The 21,305-nt window shown below is 37.8% G+C and overlaps 1 protein-coding gene across 2 annotated transcripts in view; it reads right to left on the minus strand.

The window, feature by feature from the left end:
- The window catches only part of SIPA1L1 (signal induced proliferation associated 1 like 1), a 118,142-nt gene that overhangs the window by 24,349 nt on the left and 72,488 nt on the right, over window positions 1-21,305 (minus strand). For both annotated transcript variants that reach the window (XM_086894078.1, XM_086894077.1), the window contains exons 8-12: window positions 18,354-18,930; window positions 16,966-17,240; window positions 13,100-13,375; window positions 4,934-5,083; window positions 263-387 (exon numbers count right to left, since the gene is read on the minus strand). In XM_086894078.1, coding sequence (XP_086750204.1) covers window positions 263-387; window positions 4,934-5,083; window positions 13,100-13,375; window positions 16,966-17,240; window positions 18,354-18,930 — 1,403 coding nt within the window. The remainder of the gene's footprint in view (window positions 1-262; window positions 388-4,933; window positions 5,084-13,099; window positions 13,376-16,965; window positions 17,241-18,353; window positions 18,931-21,305) is intronic.

Raw genomic sequence — 21,305 nt, forward strand, 5'->3', positions numbered from 1 at the left:
CTTCAGGGTAAAAGCATTGAGGCAGATTTAATCCCACAATCAAATAAGGAAATGAAATCAGTTCCTCCTCAGGTGATACTCATAGGTCTCAAGGAAGCAGACTGCAGAAGTTTCAGTGCACGCCTCAGACCTAATTATTCATCCCGATGAACAAGGTTAACCTTGAAAGCTGCTGAAAGCACTGCACTTAAGGGGGTTCTGTGTCTGCCAGGAGAGGCACTGCCAAAGTCACCTCGTGGTCCATGCAGAGCTCAGTACGTACCCATCTGGTCAGCGATGCTGTCCTCGCTCCTCTGCCAGCTGGGCGTGGATTTGCCGCTGCCGCCCGTGTCTGACTGCGTGTTCTGCCTGTCAATGGAAGCGGGGGATCTACGGCTAATTCCAAACCTGTTCTCCCCAAAACACAAAGCACACCGTCATTTTAAATATATATGAATCTCACACAAGAGAGAAAAAAAAAAAAGAGCACTTTGAAGAAGCCAGTGTCAAACAACAGGGCAAACCAACACATAGCACAAATGCTTGAGGGATTTATGATGCTTTACCATTTCATTTTTGTGGTAGCTCTCCAGACCCATTTATCAGCTGTAATGCATAAGATTACAATATACATTAATTTATTGAGCATCCTTGGTCAAGAACAACTGGTTACAATGCTACATCTAAAAAAAAAAACAACAGATCAAAACATCAAGAAAGAAAATTATGAGGTTTTATTTACACAGATGTTTACATGGAAAGGTAACCAGACTGTTACATGGTTGTAGAAAACTCACCACAGTGAGAAAAATGCAAAGGTTTGAATAAAAACCACATAGGGAAATGAGGTGTGTTTATCAGGAAAGATTGGATCCTTTCAACTACCTCAAACTAGTCAAAGAAAGCATCAGAAACTTTGTTGGGACAATCCCATGGATCTCAGCCACTTCCCTGGGTTCCAACCAAGAGAGTAGTAAAGTCGTACCTCTGGGTCATGCAGACATATATGCCAACAACATGGATTTGTCTGGGACAATATTAACACTGCCAAGTATTTTAAATAAGCCTCTATAAAGCTGACTGTTGACTATGGATTCCCAGATCTCGGGGATTATAAATGTTGTAAATTCTTAAATTATTTGATCATAAAATAATCTGAGTGGATTAGTGCAAACTAAATATAGCTGCAAAAAAGTAGTGAGACATACACCTATTGCTGTAAAAGAAAGCATACAGAGCAAAATGAAAACTCTGTTCAATGGACTTTGCAAATCCTGCCAGATTAGGCAGATGGATTTCAGAAAGATCAATAAAGACAGAGTAAACTCAAGCAGAACAAGCTAATGACAAAAGAAAAACACCGTGCCCCTGTGCCACACTGAAGCCTACATGCCTCATATGTCTAAAAGCCTGTAAGACTTAAAATCTAAAGTTCTGTACCACATATAAATCACTTATAAGTCTCTAAGAATTATAGTTGGGTTCAGAAATAGCAGATCAATCATTAAGAATTCATCAAGAATAATGCATTTCTGATATTTTTTTTTTAATCAGACATGCCCTGAAGAGAAAAGAAAATCCTCCAACTCTTCATGCACAGAATAATACACAAAATAATTACAAGCTGATATATCATCTCTATATCAATGAGTTTCTCTAGCTGTAATGTCTAATAAAATGAGAGAAAACAAAACACCTCAAAACAGTGCTGTCTACTCACTCTGTCAGCTACAGACTGCCCCACGCTATCTCCAGTATCAGACACCTTCCCAGCTGTCAGAACAAGCTCAATGTGGTTATCCCACCTGAAGGTCCCACACTTAACTCAAACAAACCCACCACAGCAACATTATACAAGTCAGAACAATAAAATCCCACTCCCATCCTCAAAGACAAGCAACTGAAACATGCCTGCAATGTGCAGCACCTATTGAAATTTCACCCTTCTAAAAATTCACCCAAACATGATCATATTTCCCTTCTGTTCACTGCTCCCTAATACAGCCAACATACATTTTGATGAAATAAAAAAGTGAGGAAAACCTGTATATATCTGCTTTCTGAATATAAACAATTTACACTGAAATTAGGCAAAAAGTAACATTTTTCCTTTTCTAGTCACACAGACTAAGCAGGATTTCACTTATCAAATATCTAAATTAAACATGATTAATTCAACACTAATTTGAGATATCTATAAAAAGTCTAAACACAGCATTTCAAAGGTGATTGATTCCTTAAACACTGATCTGTGGTCTAACTTTTAAGATTTGTAAACAAACTCTCATGGGAAGAATATAATTTCATGACAAAAGAACTAGAAGCTGGCATCTAAAAGAAAAAGCCAAGCTCCAAACAAATCTTGGTGTAATTAAGTTGCACTGCATCAATATTTTGCTTTCTCTTGTGATGTCCTCTTACCTAACCTCCATAATGTTCATACGTATATAATCTGTAAATCTATGCATGATTAAATTTTACATTTCACAATCATTTATTGTAGACACGATAGCGAGCACACGAACACAGCATGAGTATACAGAACACACATATACACATCAAGATCAATCTGGATGTTCTTGAAGGCACTGAAGTTTCTGCCTAAACCCAGTTTAGGATATGGATCAATAATCTGGAGGCAGGAATTACTGCTCGTACCAATGTCTGACAGAGGCTGGACTCACCCATTCTCCTGGCCAGTTAAATTTCACAAACCTTGCAATTCTGTCTCTCTGTGTAACAATAAATAAATGTATACACAAATGGTGAGGTCGAGATTTCCTGCACTGGGAAGTCTCAGAGAATGGCATACCTAGAGCACACTGGAACTTCACTTCTGGAAGATTACCTTCAGGACATGGCTCCTCCTTGGCCCTTACTCCAGCCCATCATTCCCTCTAACATTCATCATTCCCTCTCACATCATAGCAACTGAATATTACAGTCTCTCTCCCCTATTGTAACAACACATCCAGGGTAATGCTGACCAGCATTCTGGGACACCAGACATCATTGGAGAGCTGCCCTGAACCTGCTCTTTCAGACCAATCTCAACAGAAGATGCACATGGAACTGCAGTGGTTTTTAGTAAAGGGACAGATATTAAATTGCTTCTTGAGGCAAGTAAAAAATTCCTTCATAATCACATTTTTCATGCTTTCCGTTTAGCCTCGTAGATGTTTGGGAACTCCTGAGTTGAGTATGATTCATGTGTACAAGGACAAGTATGAGAGGCAAAATGCTTTTCTCATAGAAATAGAACAGAAAAGCAAAATAACTGGAGTTAAGCAATTGGGGCTTTTTTGCCAAAAAAATTTTGGAGCACCCAATAAAGAACATGTAAACTTCATGTCTTGTTTCTTTCATTATTCCATTTAAACTGTGTTACCTTGCAGTGAATTAAAACTTCAACCCCAAAATGACAGTACAGTCAAGGTTTCTAGGACACATCTCTGCTGAAATTGCAAATGCTTGAAGAATGCTGTAGTGAACATATGTGTATAATTAACTTAAAAGATTGAAAAGGGTTGGGATGGGTGCTGGTGTGCTCTGAGGACAATTCAAAACAATCCTTCAAGCGTGTCTGAAAATCCTTTCTTACTCAAGCAGCTATGGTTGTGATGGTCAAAGGACATATGGCAGCAAGAGTTATTTTGTAGTGCAAATGACGTAGTTGGAAAAGAGCGAACGATATTGGGAGCACAAGCTGCTCATCACAACTCAAGGTAACACAAATGCTGCTGGCGTCATGTGAATGAGCCAGCAAGTCTACAGAGGATAAAGAGGTTAAGTGCCTTTTTCCAGCTGCAGAGCCCTGCATACACCTATATCTAGTGTTTCCTTAGAGCAAAGTTTAACAGATTTAAGAGCAAATCTCCTAATGTCAGGACTTAGTACAAACTTAAATAATGACCCCGAACAGGCCTGATAGCATCATGAATCAAAGCCTTCATGAAGGTGAGCAGCAGAGAAGAGATTGACTCTTCATAAAACCTCAAACTGAGCTGCAGGAAGGACAAGGAGGACAAATCTTCAGTGCTGTGGAGCAAGGTGTAATTTTTCAAACACATGCTCAAAACAGTGTTCTCTGGACTGACACAGAGCACCCAGAGGCAAAAGACAGTGCCTTGTACTAAGCAGTTCCTGACAATGGCATTTAATCCTCCTAATAATAATATTTTGTAAAACAGAAAGGTATTTCTACTTTATAAAAGACCCAAACCAAAATGAATTACACACAATGACCTGCAAAGTACTCAAGAATACTTCAGAGGGAAGCTTCGCAGTGCGAACTATCAGCAGTTTTGCCCCTTAACCTTTTCTATAGGAAGTAATTTGAAATGTAGTAGACAGCTCTTCTGCTGCCAATTATTTTTTTCTCTACTTGGAGATCTTTGATTTATTGCTCCTTTCAGTGCTCTCCGAAAATGATACAGATTTAATTTCTTCTTCTGCAAGTTGCATTAGAGAGTTCGAAGATTTCTGGTAAGTTGGAAGCCTTAAGACAGAATGACTGTGAATATGTGAAAAAAGCTAGCTGTGGATTAATTAGCACTTTTGTGCCTCCACATCTAAGTCTTAGGTGCACTCAATACTACTTTGCTTTATTTTAGGATCTTAACCTGTGAAAGGAAGCAATTTGCCACATGAAACCAGCACCTTTAATGAAGGTATTGAAATAAATATAAGTTCCTCTGTGTAGTAACCTGAGCAGCTGTAGACTAGGATCAGAGAGAGTGGTTAAGCTGAAAGGTAAAAGTGGAAGCAAGGGATTTTTTAAAACTGGCTTTTTCAAGAAGCATGACAGTGATATTTGAAAACAGCCATGGTTTAATGCATGTAAACAACAGCTGACAGGAGCCTGTGTAAGCACTCCTTGAGTACACATTACAACAAATGGAACAGAGAACAAAAAATCTGCCAAAACAGAATATGTAAAAAGTCTGGTGCCTACCCTTCTGGCATAGATTTTTGTCTGTACGTGCCTCCAGTAGAGCCAGTGTCACTGGAGGAGGATAAGTTGCTTGGAGAGTTACGGCACTGCTGCGATCTTGCTAAGGCGATGGAGGAAACGGTGACGTAGACATCGGAGCCAGGGGACAGCCTGTGCAGAGCAAGGGAAGCCTCACATCAGCAAGATCACAATGCAAGGCACGCTCAACAACACCCTGCAAACTGCCTAAGCTGCAAGCAGTGGCATCATGGAGATGGCAGAAATCCTATCAGTTGAGGGATCAGACATTTCCCCCTTATTAATCTACTGGAAACCATGCAAAATCAACTGTAAAAACCTAGATGCATGGGAAGAAATACAGAAAGGCCAATGTGGGAAAGAAATACTGGCACGTGCTAGGGAAACATTCTGGTTTCTAAAGTCTGTTGTCACAGATTGATTATAAAGAATAAGGAAATATGACATTCCTCATCAAAATACCAAACAGAAGAAAATATTTCTAATTCTAAGAAATCTCTTGCCTGGAATTTAAACTAGCTGTTGTGAGATGCCTATGCAAACTCTTCCAAGAGTATCAAGCTTACCTCTGTCACCAAACTTGTCCACAGTAAAACACAAGCACTAAAAAATTGCAATGCAATCTATACGTATAACTTTAAAATTCTCCCTAAAAACTTAACATTCTAATATAAAACTATCTCAACAGACCAAGAACTCTTTAAAAAACACAGATTCAAGTCACAGGCAGCCTTTATCTGTCAGAGTAACCATACAGCAAATAGTCTAGAACTGCAACACATGCAGCTGGGCAGAATGGCTGGAAGCAGCAGGCTTACACTGCCCAACTCGTATCCTGTTTTGTAGTCAAAGGCTTTTTTAGATAACTGCTAGCTTTGTGCATTTTGTTTCCCAAACCCCAGCAGAATTCATTGCTGCTAGCTGGTTCTTTGTTCTACTCGGTCGTGACTGAAGCTATTCAAAACTTTTGCAGTGATTTAAGTGATGTTTGAGTTATGCCATTCACAAACATCAAACTTCTACTGTGAACAAAAGCCTTTTTTAATTTTATCTAGGAAAAACACTGTAATTTCCACAAGCTAAATAATTGAATATTTGAAAAATAGATCATAATTTCAGTGAAACATATAAAGTACTGCAGCACCCAACTCAGGTCTGAGGTTTCAGAAGATCTTAGCCTAGCCATTTAATCTGTATCTCTCAAGGAGTGGCAGATTTTAAATCAGCCCTCACCAGAATACTGTAAAACTTGAAAAGTTAAAAAAAAACTTTTGAAAATTAAAAAACACCATTGAACTGATTAATGTTCCTTATGTATGTGTATATAATATATGATAATATATATATAAAACAGTGTGTGCATACATATTTACATGTATACATTATATATACATACATTTATATCAAAGAGCCATTGTCCTCCTAAGTACTTTACAAAAGAGCAGTAAACTAACAAAATCTTAAACTGGAAAGAGCAGTGGGACTGGATCAAAGATCTTGATCACCTGGAATTTCATGAAGTGCATATGGTAACTTTTTTTCTGAAACAAAACAGGAATTATCTAAGGTCTGACCATGGTAAGTACTATACCAAATCAGGTAACGCCCTTCTAGTCCACCAAACATACTTTAACTTATTCCACATTTATCAAGAAATGATTCTGAAATATTTCATTGCAAAGAGCATGGTTCAAGACTTGAAAACTTGGGGACCCATAAGCCAATAAGTTTATTTTCCCAGAATCACTCCTATAAAAAGAAAAAAAACATAGTTTGGCCACACAAAAATGCACTTTCATTAGCATTTTTTCCCCTACAAAGGCACACACATTTAAAATCAGTTATGCTTGCAGTGCAATACACAGTTTAAAAGTACGACCTTTTTTCCCAATATTAAATTAGAATTGATGTCAAGGAAACCAATTACTTCTAGAATAATTTCTGTAAAATGATTTCCTGTTGAAAAATGCTTACACTTTCATTTCAGATTCAGCTATGCCTTTTCTTTATTTCCTATGCCTTACCAAAAAGTGACAGCACTTTTCAGAAGGAACATCAAGATTTCAGAGCTATGTCACAGAGTTCTAACTTATTTACAAAGATGAAAGACCTTGAGGGCAAACAAAATTGTATTATAAATCGTGGTCTGAGCAACAGAGATGAACAATCAGCCAGGTAGATTCTTAATAAATAAAATTCTTTTATTTAAAGCAGAAGCATATTTTTGTTAGCACTGTTCACAACTGCACTAAAACACACTAATTCTATAAGACATTTCAATTTGTGTGAAACATAGAAAAGAACTTGAGAGCAAATTAGTCCAAACTGACTTTTTGAGCTGCTTTGAAATCTTCTGATTTGAAAGGTACTTCCCAAGACAAAAGGTGTATTGTGTTGTGTTAGCAGTATTCCCCTATAGCTAAGATAATCTGATCCTGTCCTTTATTTATAATTAAAGGCCATACTAAAGCTCTTATCTATTTCAAAAGAGAGTTTTAAGAAGAAATGCCAAAATGGTTAAGTGCATGAGTCCCACAATTAAATTTAAAATTAGGCCAAGCGTCCATTACATTAAACAGACACAATTACATTGCAGTCAATTGAACTGGGATTATCCCATGCATGATTTAGTTCTAACAGATCTAGTTCATCCTGAAAGAACTGGTTGAGTCTTGCCAAGTATGGGAAGAACACCACCTTTTGTGAAGGCAGTGAGTGGAATGGGCATACATTTATTTTGTCTAATATGACAACACAGACATTGAAAGCACCTGCCTTGCTCTTAATAAATTAATTTCCATGTCATTAGCTTTAATTTTCCCCACATATTCAGCATGCATAGGTATGTAGTACACACATCATAACAAAAATGTCAGTCTAGGTCACTTTGTGCCTATGGCCTAAGGCACTCTAATTACAAGATCATACACAGGTGCCTTTTCCTGTAAAACTCTACAGGCACAGGTCTTATACTGAGCTACAGCTTCTCCTGCAAGAGCTGCAGAGCTCAGAAGCAAAGGAGGCTCAGGTTGGCAAAAGAGGAAAAATGGCCTTACAGTCAGTGCTGACTTGGCAAACTGAATTCTTACTTTGTGCTTGCTGGAACACTCCAATGTGGCCACTACTGTATTTTTTAATGACAACTTTTTGTTTGTTGTTGCTAATTTTAATTTTCCAAAAGCCTTATTTGATTCCAAGGCCCACTATATCTCTGAGCTGAAATCTTCCTAAAACAGCTGAAGTCAACCGAGGCTATAATTTGAATATATATAAAATATTAACAATGCTGGGCACACTTCCAAATATGAGATGGTCAAAGTAAGTAGAACAAATAATTAGAACATAATTTAACTCTCCACCTTTGTTCTTAATCTGAAGAGGGCCAAAGACATCTCACACAAGAATTTTGGAAACCAAGTTTAATTAATACCCATGAAGCATTCAGAAACTATAGTAATGGGTGCCACTGTAAAGCTTAGAGGGGAATTAGTAATGGCATCTTTACAGCAGGATTTGAATGTCATCCAGTAAATAAGGGACAGACTAATGAAGAGGAAAAAAAAAATTAAATAGCTCTTCTTTAATGAGCTGCATCCACTGTGTGAATTGAATGAGGCAGATGTCCTCTGTTAAAAGAAATTCTTGTAATTTAATCAAAAGAAGCATCTGAATATACAGTTACACAAGTTCTGAAAAAAACAGCACAGCAAATCTTAATTCTGGCATGCTTACCTTCCATGTGTTTGAGTTTTACAGTCCTAATAATACTGCAAGCCACAACAATTCCCTGCAAACGCTGTCTCAAATGCTCTCATGTTTAAAGGAAACCAATCCATTCCATTCAAAAAGGAAAAAAACACAGCAATTTTGAGGAAGGGGATAGCATATGAAATAGAAAATGCAATTATGTTGTCATATTGTACCTTCTCGAGGTTTCTTTTTCAATTTGATCATCACCTTTCAGAAAACACATACTATAACAAGAAAAGAAATTGAAGCAGGCAGTGGGACACCAGAGGTATAGAAGAGTTTGTGTATGAAGACACACTGAACAAGCTCTGTGGCTCCAGGGATTAGAGAAATTTATCCTCTCTGCTTCACTTCATCCAAACGTGAATTACACTGGACCAAGCAATAGTGATTACTCACTATCCCTCATGACAAAAGAACAAGCAGGAGGTCTAGAACTACCAAGAGACCAATCCAGAAACCTGGATGAAGAGACACCAGCCCCAGCAGTACAGATGCACCCAGCTCCATGCAATCTTACACAGCAGACAGCCAAGGAACTGACAGACCGGGCAGAGAATCTTCCTTTACACTTGTAAAGCATTTATTTTGCTTTTCCCTGGTCCCCTTTGATGGCCCTTGTCAAACAAGAAAGACCAAATCTTGACATGAGATGGCACAGCTCTTCTCAGATGTTTTTACATCGCAAGACTTTGGCCACACAGCCATGCATACCAACAAACTTTTGATTTTTGCACTGCTACATCCAGCTCTAGGTCCTGGAGCTGGTAGGAAGTGTGGTATATAATCTCAAATTAGTACGTGTTTTAATTTGAAGAATGCTATGAGAACATTTTAAATAACAAATCTCCAAACCCTGTGAGGTAGGCAGTGTGTGTACTACAATGCTGACTTGACAGGTGGCAAGATGAACACAGACACCTGTTTGTTTATATTTGGAAAAATGTCACTGATCCAAGATAAACTGCAGCAGATTAGGATTTTTAGGTAATATAGGAAGACTTTAAAATAGAATCCACCTGGAGGAATTAACCTATAATCTACAACTGCATAATTACTATCTCTGACTACATGGGCATAATTCAAATAAGTATGGAGTCTTAGGGCAAGACTGTGCCTGAAAGTCCTCAATATGACACAAAACTGATAAATTATGTTGTTCTAATACTTCCAGACTGTGGAATTTTACTGCCAGTGTGTGACCACAGTCGTGCCGTAATTCAGTTTTCCATTTGGTTCAAAATATTGACTATGATCAGAAATCTTCAATTTAAGAGCCTTGAACTTTCATCCAACAGTACTCAACTGCAGACTGAAGTGCTCAATTCCAGACTTGGGTCTTCAACATGCTTTTATCACTGATTTCCACACTTTTTCAAACATCTATCAAATCAAGTGTTAGTTAAAACTGGTTCGAGTTTATGACAAATTAATTAAGAACAGATTATTATCTACCATTATCTCCTTTCCTTGTGGAAAGTTTATTGATAAAGTGTGGGAACCAAGGGTACAGAAACCCTGAAAACTGTGAAGAGAGGGGACAATAAATTTTAGAAGTCAAGCTCTATAATTACATGTTCTCCAATAACATTAGCTCTGGTTTACTTCACACAAATGTGGTTTCTTGTTTTTAGCTTAACATATCCTTCTGATATTAATTCTGGGTTGTAAGTTACATAGTATCCCACGTGGAATAATTAATATTGTGAAATAAGCCACAACTTGGGATTTATTGAATTTATATTATTAGATTTTTCAGTCTTAATGTTGCAGCAACATTAGGGATTTATTTTAAAATAAAGTTCTGGACTTTTCTTCCTGCCTATAAATAGCCACCCATATCAATAGTGACTACATTCAAGGATCCAGGTACTATGAAGGTCAGAGAAAATAAGCTAGTAAACTGGGATACATAAAGACAATCCAAACAAGGCAAATTTAAGTACTCTGCAGGTTAGACACAGGACTGGGCATTTGTCTGCCTTCTCAGAATGAGGGATTGTCAAGCAACACACTCTCCCACCTACAATAGCAGTCTCTATGGGGAGATGGATGAATATGAAGTGAAATCCTCTAATGAAATTCTCAAAACTGGTAATGCAGATTTGATTTATTTCTAACATATTTAAATAGATTAAAGGGACCAAAGCACAGCAGAGCACCATCACTGCTGCCAGCACCAGAAACATGCACAGATTTCAGCACTTCCTCCTCAATGTTCTTTAGGGTAAATATGAAAAATAGTGGTGAAAAACTAAATGAGACAGTAGTTAAGAGGGCTATGAAATTACCACCTTTGCTGATTTTAAGACTTTACACAATAAGAAGTATCTGAACTTTCTGAAAAGCAAAGATTTCTTTTATCATGTAGAGAAAAGACGAGTCTTGCAGTAAGCTTATTGTTGAGGTTTTTACCCCTCCTGTATTTCTTTAAAATGACAAAAATGTATTTCTTCACTTTAACTGGAAAGACATTAACCTTATGCAAGTGATGATATATTTAAATTTGATTCACCCAAGACTAACATGTTTAGCAGACCAGAAAGATGAGAGAAGACATTTTTCAAGCATCCAGAAAAATTCCCAGTGAAATTTAAAACCTACTTTGATAATATACTTTTAAGGATGAAAGATCCAACAGAACCCTTTCTGAATAATAATAATAAGACTACTTAAAAGAATGCCTAGAGGAAAAAAAAACAAACTAGCTATATGCCCCGAAAGTGAAGGAAATGAAAAGTCAAAGTTTCGCTTTTTGAAAATAAATACTAAGAAAATGTAATTTTCACTTTGCAAACATTTATCAGGCCATAACCCACCTCTAGAAGCCTCCAGAGACTGGATAAATCTTGAATGCCTTAGGTGTGTGAAGCTGCCCGCATACAATTTTATGCACAAGGAGCACACAGTTGTTAACACCCCTGCTCTCAGGGCAGCCAAGGGCTCTGTCTTCAACACAAGCCAACTTGAGACTGCACCCAAGCTCTCTGGTTAATACCATGATGAGATGGAAGCATCTGCAAAAACCAGCAACTCAACAGAATTTGACAGTCTCTCACTGCCTTAAGTTTTTCCCAAGTAATACTATACTTTCTGGACCTACACAAGGAGATTGCTCAGCGTTAGAGAGAGCAAAAAACGTCACCAGCTCAGCTGTTGTTCTTTCCAGTTCAGCACCTGCCTGTCTTCACCTATAACAGGCAGATACAGCCATGCAATTTTTATGCTGTTCCAAACATATAATTCGAGAACCAAGTCCAACATTTCAGTGGCTTCTGCAACCTTTTTTAACAGGCAATCTAGCCAGGTTGTGAAATTATTAGTGCCTTCAGTGTTGCAGGTTTTTTTTCCAACTCCCACAAACAGGAGCTTTTCAAGACTATATTTAAGGAAAAGAAAGTAAGAATATTAAGTCCTTAGCAACGACTGTAATTTCCTAACAAGGTATCCAACACAGAAGTTTCAATTTCACCTTGGTAGTTTCTTGGCTGTACCATCTTTGAACACGTTATTCCATCCTCAGTTCTTCTGGACGTGCAAAAGATTTTAAGTTGTTTCATTAGAACTCTCCTCTACATTTTCTACAATATGCATCTTATTACCACTGCTTTATATTTTTCATCCACAAAGATGATCAGAACCTATCTAAAGCCCTTTATCCCCTAAGGAATTGTCCAAAATAAGAAATAAAAGCTATTAATGTGTTTCCCTCCACAGATTTCTCTACAAATGCAGAGAAAGATTTGTATAGATAATAAAAAAAATGACAGTTCATTTGAATGCTATCAAATACATCTTTTTCCATGAAAGAATGAAAATATTGGACCTGGTACCTTTATCCTAATAATCGTTTTCTTGTTTAAAGAACTCAAAACAACAAAAAACCTCAAAGCACCCTGGAGAAATCCAAACTTAGAACAATCTTTCCTCTTGCCTAAAATGTCTGAACACTCCCCAGTCAGATAAATTTGCTTTCTGTACTAGTCATAATTCTCTTGCTAAAAATCCTGTCAGATACTATTTCTGCCTTGGGTGCTTTAGGCGATTCCACCAAGCCTGTGAACAAGATAAATTTTTGATTTACTTTTTCAAAATGCAGAAGTTCATGAACACTCAGCTCAAACTCTGACTGTAAGTCATTTAAAACTTAAGTAACAATACAGCAGTTTCAGAATATCATCCAACACAGGGAAACATCCCAACATGCTTCATTTTGTGGTTAATCGTGCCAGGAAAGGTATTTCCTTTTGACTATTGTTTCATTCATAGTCATGCTGTCTTTTGATTAATTGAAACCAAGATTAAAAGCAGTCTTCAGATATTTAGATAAAACTCCTGTGACTCTTTCCAGGCAAGATTCAGAGCAGCAATGAAAAGAATTGTGAATAAGACACGTACCTCCGGCTCTCCAACGGGCGCCCATCACTAGAGATGCTTCGGGGAATGTTGGCTCGTTCTGGGGGTGGCATTTTTCCTTCTCCTTTTCCAGAGCTGATCCTAGATGGTACTGGACTTTGGATTTGAGATGGTACCTGAGCCACATGAGGTCCCTGTCCTTTGCTCGTGTTTCGCTGCCATTTGTTATTATTTCTGAAGGGAAATTTGAATTCATATGACATTCCTTCATTCACTTTGTACTCCATCACCGGCATACGGTAGTTTTCTGAAGAACTCCTGGAAATGAAGACATTTAATATGCAGCTATAAAAAAATAGAAAAAATATGTCCTGTTCACAAGAAGAAAAATCTGAAAACAGAAGCTGAATCAATTCCATGGAAGTATGAGATTTTCCTTTACAAGAAACATTTATTTAACAAATTTTAGAAGGCGTGCACAAGACAAAGGACTAGTGATGGTGAGAGTCTGCATTTTTGTCCTGGTGAGTGCTCCACAACAGACTACCATGGAATCTACCTTGTTGGCCTTGCCTTTGATTTTCACCAATTAACAACCCCGTTGTCATCATCATTGAGCCCTCATAAATCAAACACTTCCTAACCCATTGCCTGTCTTGCCTATCCCTCCAGAAGAGTTCACAGCCATCCATTCCAGCATTCCAGTTGGTCAAGCTGGTACTCTCCATCTGATTACTTGGCTACAAAAGCTAAAAAGATAAGTTAGAAAGGTATTTCCTCTTCTTTAAAAAGCTGTGGGCTTTAGAACTTACCCACACCCAGACAAATAAGACCTGAAATGTTTGTTTTTGAGACACACCTTTCTGATGCACAGACATTAGAAGACGTGTCACATGAAAAAAGGAACTGCACGTAACTTTCAAACACCTTTGGCTTTGGAGTACCTCAGTTGATAAATGGGCACATTATGAAAAGACTTGCTAGGAACTGTAGATGCCAATCCCCAAAGATGCCCGCTGCTTCCTGAGGAACAGCACAGCATAAACATCTGACTAGAACAGGACATAAGCTGATGCAGTCTACATAAGAAGCAGGGAAAACTTCTGCATACATTTCAAATGAGGCTTTTGGAAAAAAGATGTGGTCTTCCTCTTCAATTAGGATAATTTTGGTATTTCTCTTGACAAATGTATATATCTCTGAGTGAATACTAAGTGAGTATGTTTTATCACGATTACTTTCTCTACATAGATTACTCTCTAATGTAAAGAAAAATAAAAAAACAGTGCAAAATTTTAAACCCATAGGTCTTCCTCACCTAAGCAATTACACCATTAGGGGTGAGAAATAGTATCTCTTCCCTACAAAAACAAAAAACAGGACAGAATTTGTTATCTGGCCATGCTGACATAAGCAAGTTGTGCAGTCTAATAGGAACAGACAAAGTAAAACGGTCAGTGCTGAGGTCTTGCTGCCCACAATACACTCATTTTGTGGTTTTACATTGGTCTAACCTCTCATCTTGATGTCTAAATTAAATTACCAGTCTGAAGGCAAGAGATGTGCTTCTGAAGCACACGTAGGTCAGCTTCACCTGAAAGTCTCCCAGGCCACTCTGATGTGATCCACTGCATGGTAGACAGGGATGAGCAGGAGATAAGGCCACTCACAACTGAACTACAATATTGATAATTGATATCCTTTGTTTTTTCCTTTCTCTTCATATTTTATTTCCCTATTTATTTCCATTTTATTCTTTCCCTAATGCTTATGTACTTAGTTTGGGTTTCTCCCTTCCCCCTCCCCCCAACATACTTAAAGTTTAACAAGCAGGAATGTACAATTTCCTCTTAATACTGTGTCCCTAGCTTCAAGGTCAGCAATCAGTCCACTAAATGAGTTCAGTGGCAATGTTTTAATAACCATATATTAGTAGAGACTTAACCATGACAAGGCCTGCCTCTGCACAGGGCATGAGAATGTGAACTGGGGTATTTGGATTTATTTTTTGCATCTCCTAATGACCTTGTACATGTGCCTGTTACCAAGTCAGCTTATCTAACTGCTCCCCTGATCTTCCTCCAACCAATTTATTAGGATAGGAACTGCCTCTCATATGAATGTAGTATTCCAAGCAGAATGCATCTTCATTTTAGTTATGGTCTGCAGAAGTTACTGCAGTAGAAATACTCAGTGACCTCCAGAGGACACAACAGAAGGACCCCAATTGCAGAAAACTGATTGCCAAAAGAGACACTGCTTTGTGCAAATACTTAACTGCAGTCTCTAATAATACATGTAGGACAGCTACAAATACAAGACAGTTCTTGAACTTTTATGATTTTGGATAGAGAAAATGTGGGGATCAAGAGTTGCTTTATGGAACTAGCAATAACCCACCATGAACATTTGTTCACTAGATGGGAACAACAAAACTCTGTGAGTACAGTATTTCAAAAAGTCATTTCTCTTACTGCTATGGGTTTGGATACACTAAAAGTAAGCCTGTTTTTGGCTGTACTTAATTTAGTTCAGAAATAATAGGATCTCTGCTTTCCACACTGATTTTTCTGCTCTAATCCTTTCATGATGACTGCAGCTGAACCTTCCATTTGCTTGGGCTGCTAAATACTGCACAAAAACTTTCAAAATATCTTATGGGTGACCTTATGCCACTGCTCATTTTAATCCCTGACATGTATTCAGTTTTCCATTGACAACTAAAGGACAAATAAAACTCCTTTTCTCTCTGCTCCTCTTCTGCTAGCATTTAAAAAAGGAGTTTGTGTTGCTTACAGTAAAAACAAACAAGGGTTTTTCTTTTATTTATAAAAGTACCAGGTCGTTTCTCAGACACAATTTCATATCAATATAATAAATATATGTTGAAGTTCAGCTCCAGTCTTAAGTATATAAAGATTTAGCAATTACACCTACAAAGGTATAGACTGATTAAAAAAGAGCACTACAAAAATGCTCTCTTGGTCTCTCTCTCCAAGGAACCCTTTGAACTTTGGTAACTGGACTTGCTTCTTGGCAAACCTATCCTAAGCCTTCAGCCAGCCTGCAGGCAAATTTATTCCATTAAACATCATTGCATTTTAATCATATAGCAGCATTTCTAGGATACCAATACAGGATGTCAAGAATATGCAATTAGACAGTGGTGCGGCTGAAGGCTACAGACACTGCTGAGAATTCATAAAAATTATAAAAGATTAAGTATGAATTCAGGAAAAATGGAGGGATTTAATGTCCACTTTAAGAAAAAAAACCCACGCAATACCGCTTATTCCTGATGAAGCAACAGTTTTAAGCTATAAAAGCAGCAATACAATTGACATGAGCTTCAGGCTTAATACAGATGGGAAGCGAGACAGATGCAACAAGATCTATGAGTAAAGAAGACTGTACATTTGCAACAATTTTGCTGGCCAGATCCACACCTTTGATAAACCTTCATCATTTACAGCCTTACTTATTGTGAAAATGGAAGCATGTAAGTCTATTCCTAGTTTCAAGAATTATATCCACAGGCATTACAAACTACCAGCAAATAGGAAAGCAGGCAGGAATGTGCACAATCAATTCTGATGCATGCTAAACACACAATTATGACTAAAGAAAAATTTTTTATGACTAAAAGAATTTTATTATGACTAAAAAATGGTTTGATTTCCATGTTAAATTCCATGGTTACATGAACTACTTCAGACGTTATTACTACAATTTGGTATTCAATGAATATTTGAGAGGCATGGAGACTGAATATGGGCAGGTTTTCCTGCTCTCCTCCCCCAACCTTAAAATACTGGATGCTGTATTATAATTGTACCACTTTTTTTTGGAGGCTAACACTCTGTGGTGGCTCTTCCCACAAAACAAGACACAATTTCAGAGCAAAATACCTGCGTGGTGTGCAGTCCTCATAGGGAGGGACAATGACGACCTTGACTGTAACCGATGTCCTGAGCAGATCAATCATTTGCTCGTGGCTCAGGGTGGCCACAGCCACCTTGCAGATCTCCACCAGGCGGCTGCCCTGGCGCAGCCCCGCCTGCCACGCGTAGCCGTAGGGCTCCACGTCTGCCACAATGCCCTCGTAGTTCACGTGGAAGCCCAGCTGGCCCAGGCCATTCCTGCGAAGAGTCATCTCCACTGTTTCACAGCCCTTGGTCACAAGCTGGGGATTGAAATGCAGATGGAATTTAACACATTGAGACACCTCCGGGGCTAACAGAGGTTTGGGGGCTCGAGTTTTGAGCAACCAACTCCCAAGGATCACGGTGGGACACGATCAAGGGATATATATTGCAGTCCTAGGTACGTAATCAGCTGCAATGAGTCTTGTTGCTCAAACTAGTATTTTCAGTAGAATCTGCTTACTCAAGTTCTGCCTTGGAATTTTTACTGCAACCACAGGAATTTTAGAAGATACATGGCAGCACACAACAGAAAAACACATGGAGTTACATAGGCATCTCTGTCTTTTACACTTTAGTAACCAAAAAACATTCTCCATTTCTGGCTATTTCAGGAAACAGCAAAATTACTTTTCAGTCAGAATGTGGTAGCATGGAGCTACTAAGCATGGTAAACTGGGGCCTATGCCAACTCTTCTATGTACCATGAGCTTGAACATCATCAAGAGCAATTTAATAGGGCCTGGATTTCCTTTTTTTCTGGTTGTTATAAAACTACAGTTGTGAAATTATAGAAAAGAGAGAGAGAGAGAGTAAAATGTAGCCCATTCTTTCATAACTTAATTGGATACAAAATGAGCATGGACAGATGTTTTATAGGGAGATACCAGGATTCACTGCATTTTTAATTTATCACATGCATTCAGAGAATATCTGAAGGTTGCAGTGGGGATTGGGACTGCACCCTGCTGGCAACATAATAAGTTAGTCTCAAAGATATTGCAGATTCATTTGAAACAAGATACAGCAAGCCTATAAAACAGAGAAAGGGAAGGAAAACAAGGAGAAGAAATAATGTGACACTTCTGTACTTGTGTGGGAGCAACTTATGCATCTGAAGGACCTGGTCTTTTTAATATATTAATATCTTTTTCACACGCACACACAGCCAGCTGAGACTAGTTGATATCTAATAAAAGTGAAAGCAATATTCAGTTTTGAGAAATAGAAACAGGGAAGTCCTAGAAATTTAATTATAAACAATTTAAATAGTTTTAGGAATCCCAGGCATTATTTAAATTGAAGCTTTACTTGGCTGAGGGGTGAGAGGAGAAAGCAAAGAAGGGGAACCGAACAAGGGAACACATTCTAACCTCCAGCCTTTTGACGATCTCTTTGATGTCATCAATGTTGCTGATGAAGCTCTCCAAAGAAACACATTCACCTCTCTCATAGAATATTTTGATGTTTGTGTCCGTTGAAGTCCACCCTATCACATCTCGACAGGAGCAATTGAACACCACGCTTTTTGTGTCCTGTTCAATGAGGACTACAAACTCATTAGAGATGCCTAGGAGACAGTCTATTTCCATACCCTTGCTGTAGTCTTTTGCATGGACACTCCAGACAATAGCACCAGAACTATAGATCTCTGCTCCTGGATAAGGCTTGGACTTTTCCTTCTTTTTTGAAGCAAGTGAGATGAAGGGGAACTTGCCGGAAGGGTCAATAGGTGTGTTGGTGACATTCTTCTCTGCCAAGTCTTTCAAGTACTCTTGCCGGGTCCTGGTGGCCATCGCACGGAACTTTTCTGATTTATGAGCAGCATTCTCTGCATTAATGACTTTGGCTAGCAAGAAGTCCCTGAACACATTTGATTTAGGAAACGTCACACCTTTTGGAATAGGTGGGCCAAAGGATGGTACATCTCTGGATCTTGTCACAGCAACACTAAATGAAATAAAAGAATAAGGAAAAAAAGAATAAGAAACACAGTGTTTCACTCTAGGCAAATTCAGCAGTTTTTGCTTACAGACAATACATTCCCTCAATTTTTCTTTTCTTTTCTCAGCAATATGCCTAAATTTATATATCAGTGTTACCAGTGTGGAGGTTATGCCCCCTTTACTGTATAAACAGAAAGCATGGATTTGGATATAGGCAGATTAAAAAGTGCTTCAAGTACAAAACTGTAGGGAGGTTTGATAAGTAATCACTCGTGTTCTGAATTTTGTTTAGGCATGATATAAAAATTTGTAACTCACACTATTAGAAAGGCTAGCTTGGAATGTAGCTACTTAATGCTGAAAGGCTCATCTGAAAGCAGTGCCAAGTGTATGACCAACACTAGAAATATGGATTAAATGAACACATTAAAAAGATAAAGATAATGAAATCATCTTACAAGGCCAGTTCCACAGAGAATATCATCTGGTGACTGAATGTGTGTATGTGCCTCACACTATTGTTTTACATTTCTAGACTGAAAACCTCACTAGTTGATACTGCATGTCAGTGATAAAAGACAACTCCAAAAATACCAGAAATAAGAAGCTTCTGAGAAGTTCAGAGATACTCGGTAGGAACAGAAACCTTCTTTTTCAGCTCTTCCTTTTAGTTACTATACCAAGTGATGGACTGACAATAAGATTGCCTTAGGCAACAGGGACCAGTTTAGCTATTCTCAACTGTCAATTCTCTTTTGATATAAATCAGATGAGAGTTGTTTGGAACCACTGAAGATTTGACATTCCAATCCAGAATCATTCACTTGGCAAACTATCCTGAGACTGAAACTCGACTTTGATAGTTTTGTGACAAGAAATGTTCCAACAGTTCAAACAGGATTTATCACGTATCTGTAACAAGATCTGAAAAAGCATTAACTAACTTTGGCCAAGATACCATGGTAATGGAAATAAAGAAGAATAGGATAAAACTTGATTATATTAGAAAAGTATGTGGTGTTCACTTAGAACGCTGGCTGGTATTATTTTCACATTTTGATTTTATCTGAATTCTTAAACATAATTAGAGAAATTCCCCCCAAAAAATCAGTAACTAAGATTTCAGAGTAAATCTTTTGAAGGGACATACAGGAACACCGAAAATAAAAATTAAGTCACCCAATCTAAAACTTTATCTTCTGGTTTGGAGCGGTAGGGTGTTATGTTTGTTTGTTTTGCTGTTCTGAATTACTTGGGGTGTTTTTTTCCCTTTGGTTTCTTCTTTGTTTTTTAATTATTATATTTTCTGGCAACTGATACTGAAAGATGTCATTACTATCATATTTCCTTCAAATGTATGCCAGTATATCTCAAAGTATGCAACAGGGGGTGCTCATGAAGCAACTATCTGACCTGAAGGGTCTGTTATTAACAATTACTGGATGCAGTGAAAACTACCAGAAATTACCAGTAAGACTGTGTTTGGTTCAGTATTCAGTGTAATGAATCACAGGGATAAGAATTCAATCTTTAACACATGCTAGAGAAGTTTTAAAAAGTGAGCAATGCTCAGAGATGCCAGACTTTTGAAATATTGTTTATCTTAGTTGGGAGGGAGAATCACTGGCCAAGACAGTGCTTGATTTTATTCCTTTTATGTAGTTTTTAAATATAAATTCCAGTACATTTTAATGCTATATGGTTTCCTGTTTTGTCTAGAATTATGAATCCATGAAACTGTTCCAAATAATTCAGTGAAAAAGAGGTCAAACTTACTTTGAAAAGTTTCCTAGAACAACTTTTCATAATAGAATTCTACAAATTTAAATCAAGTGTTTGCATTGAGAGGACAGGGAAAAGTATTTCAATTTTGAAGACAGTACAGAGAACATACAATGTTCTGGTGGTCTTGTGTATCAAAATGAACACTAACATTCTCCCAACTATTTTTCATACCTGTTTCCCCTCTCCTTAAAATGTAAGCCTGTACTGTCACTAAAGCAAAAATTACTATTAAGCAACCAATGAGGTTCTAGCCTTTGTAGTTGTAAACACTTGAAAAATGAGTTGATTCAGGAGTCTGAGGGTCAAAACAGAACCCTCAGATACTTGAATTTATTACAGTTTAGCAAGTATCAACCTTTCCCATGCATTTTAAAAGGGAGAAAACATATGCAGTCATATTACTTAAAGTAACAGGCAAAAGTAGATCTATGTTGTAATATGCAACTCAAATGGAAGATGCATGTGCAGCCCGTGTGGATACATTTCCTATGTTCTCTTTGCTTCAAAATCATTTTCTGTACAGGGTCAGAGCTGAAACATATGTCTAAGAGTTTAAGAACAAGCTGTGTTCACATAAATTATGCAAGAGTTGAA

This window comes from Cyanistes caeruleus, chromosome 6 (genome assembly GCF_971803275.1).
Source record: "Cyanistes caeruleus chromosome 6, bCyaCae1.hap1.1, whole genome shotgun sequence".
NCBI classification, from domain to species: Eukaryota; Metazoa; Chordata; class Aves; order Passeriformes; family Paridae; genus Cyanistes; species Cyanistes caeruleus.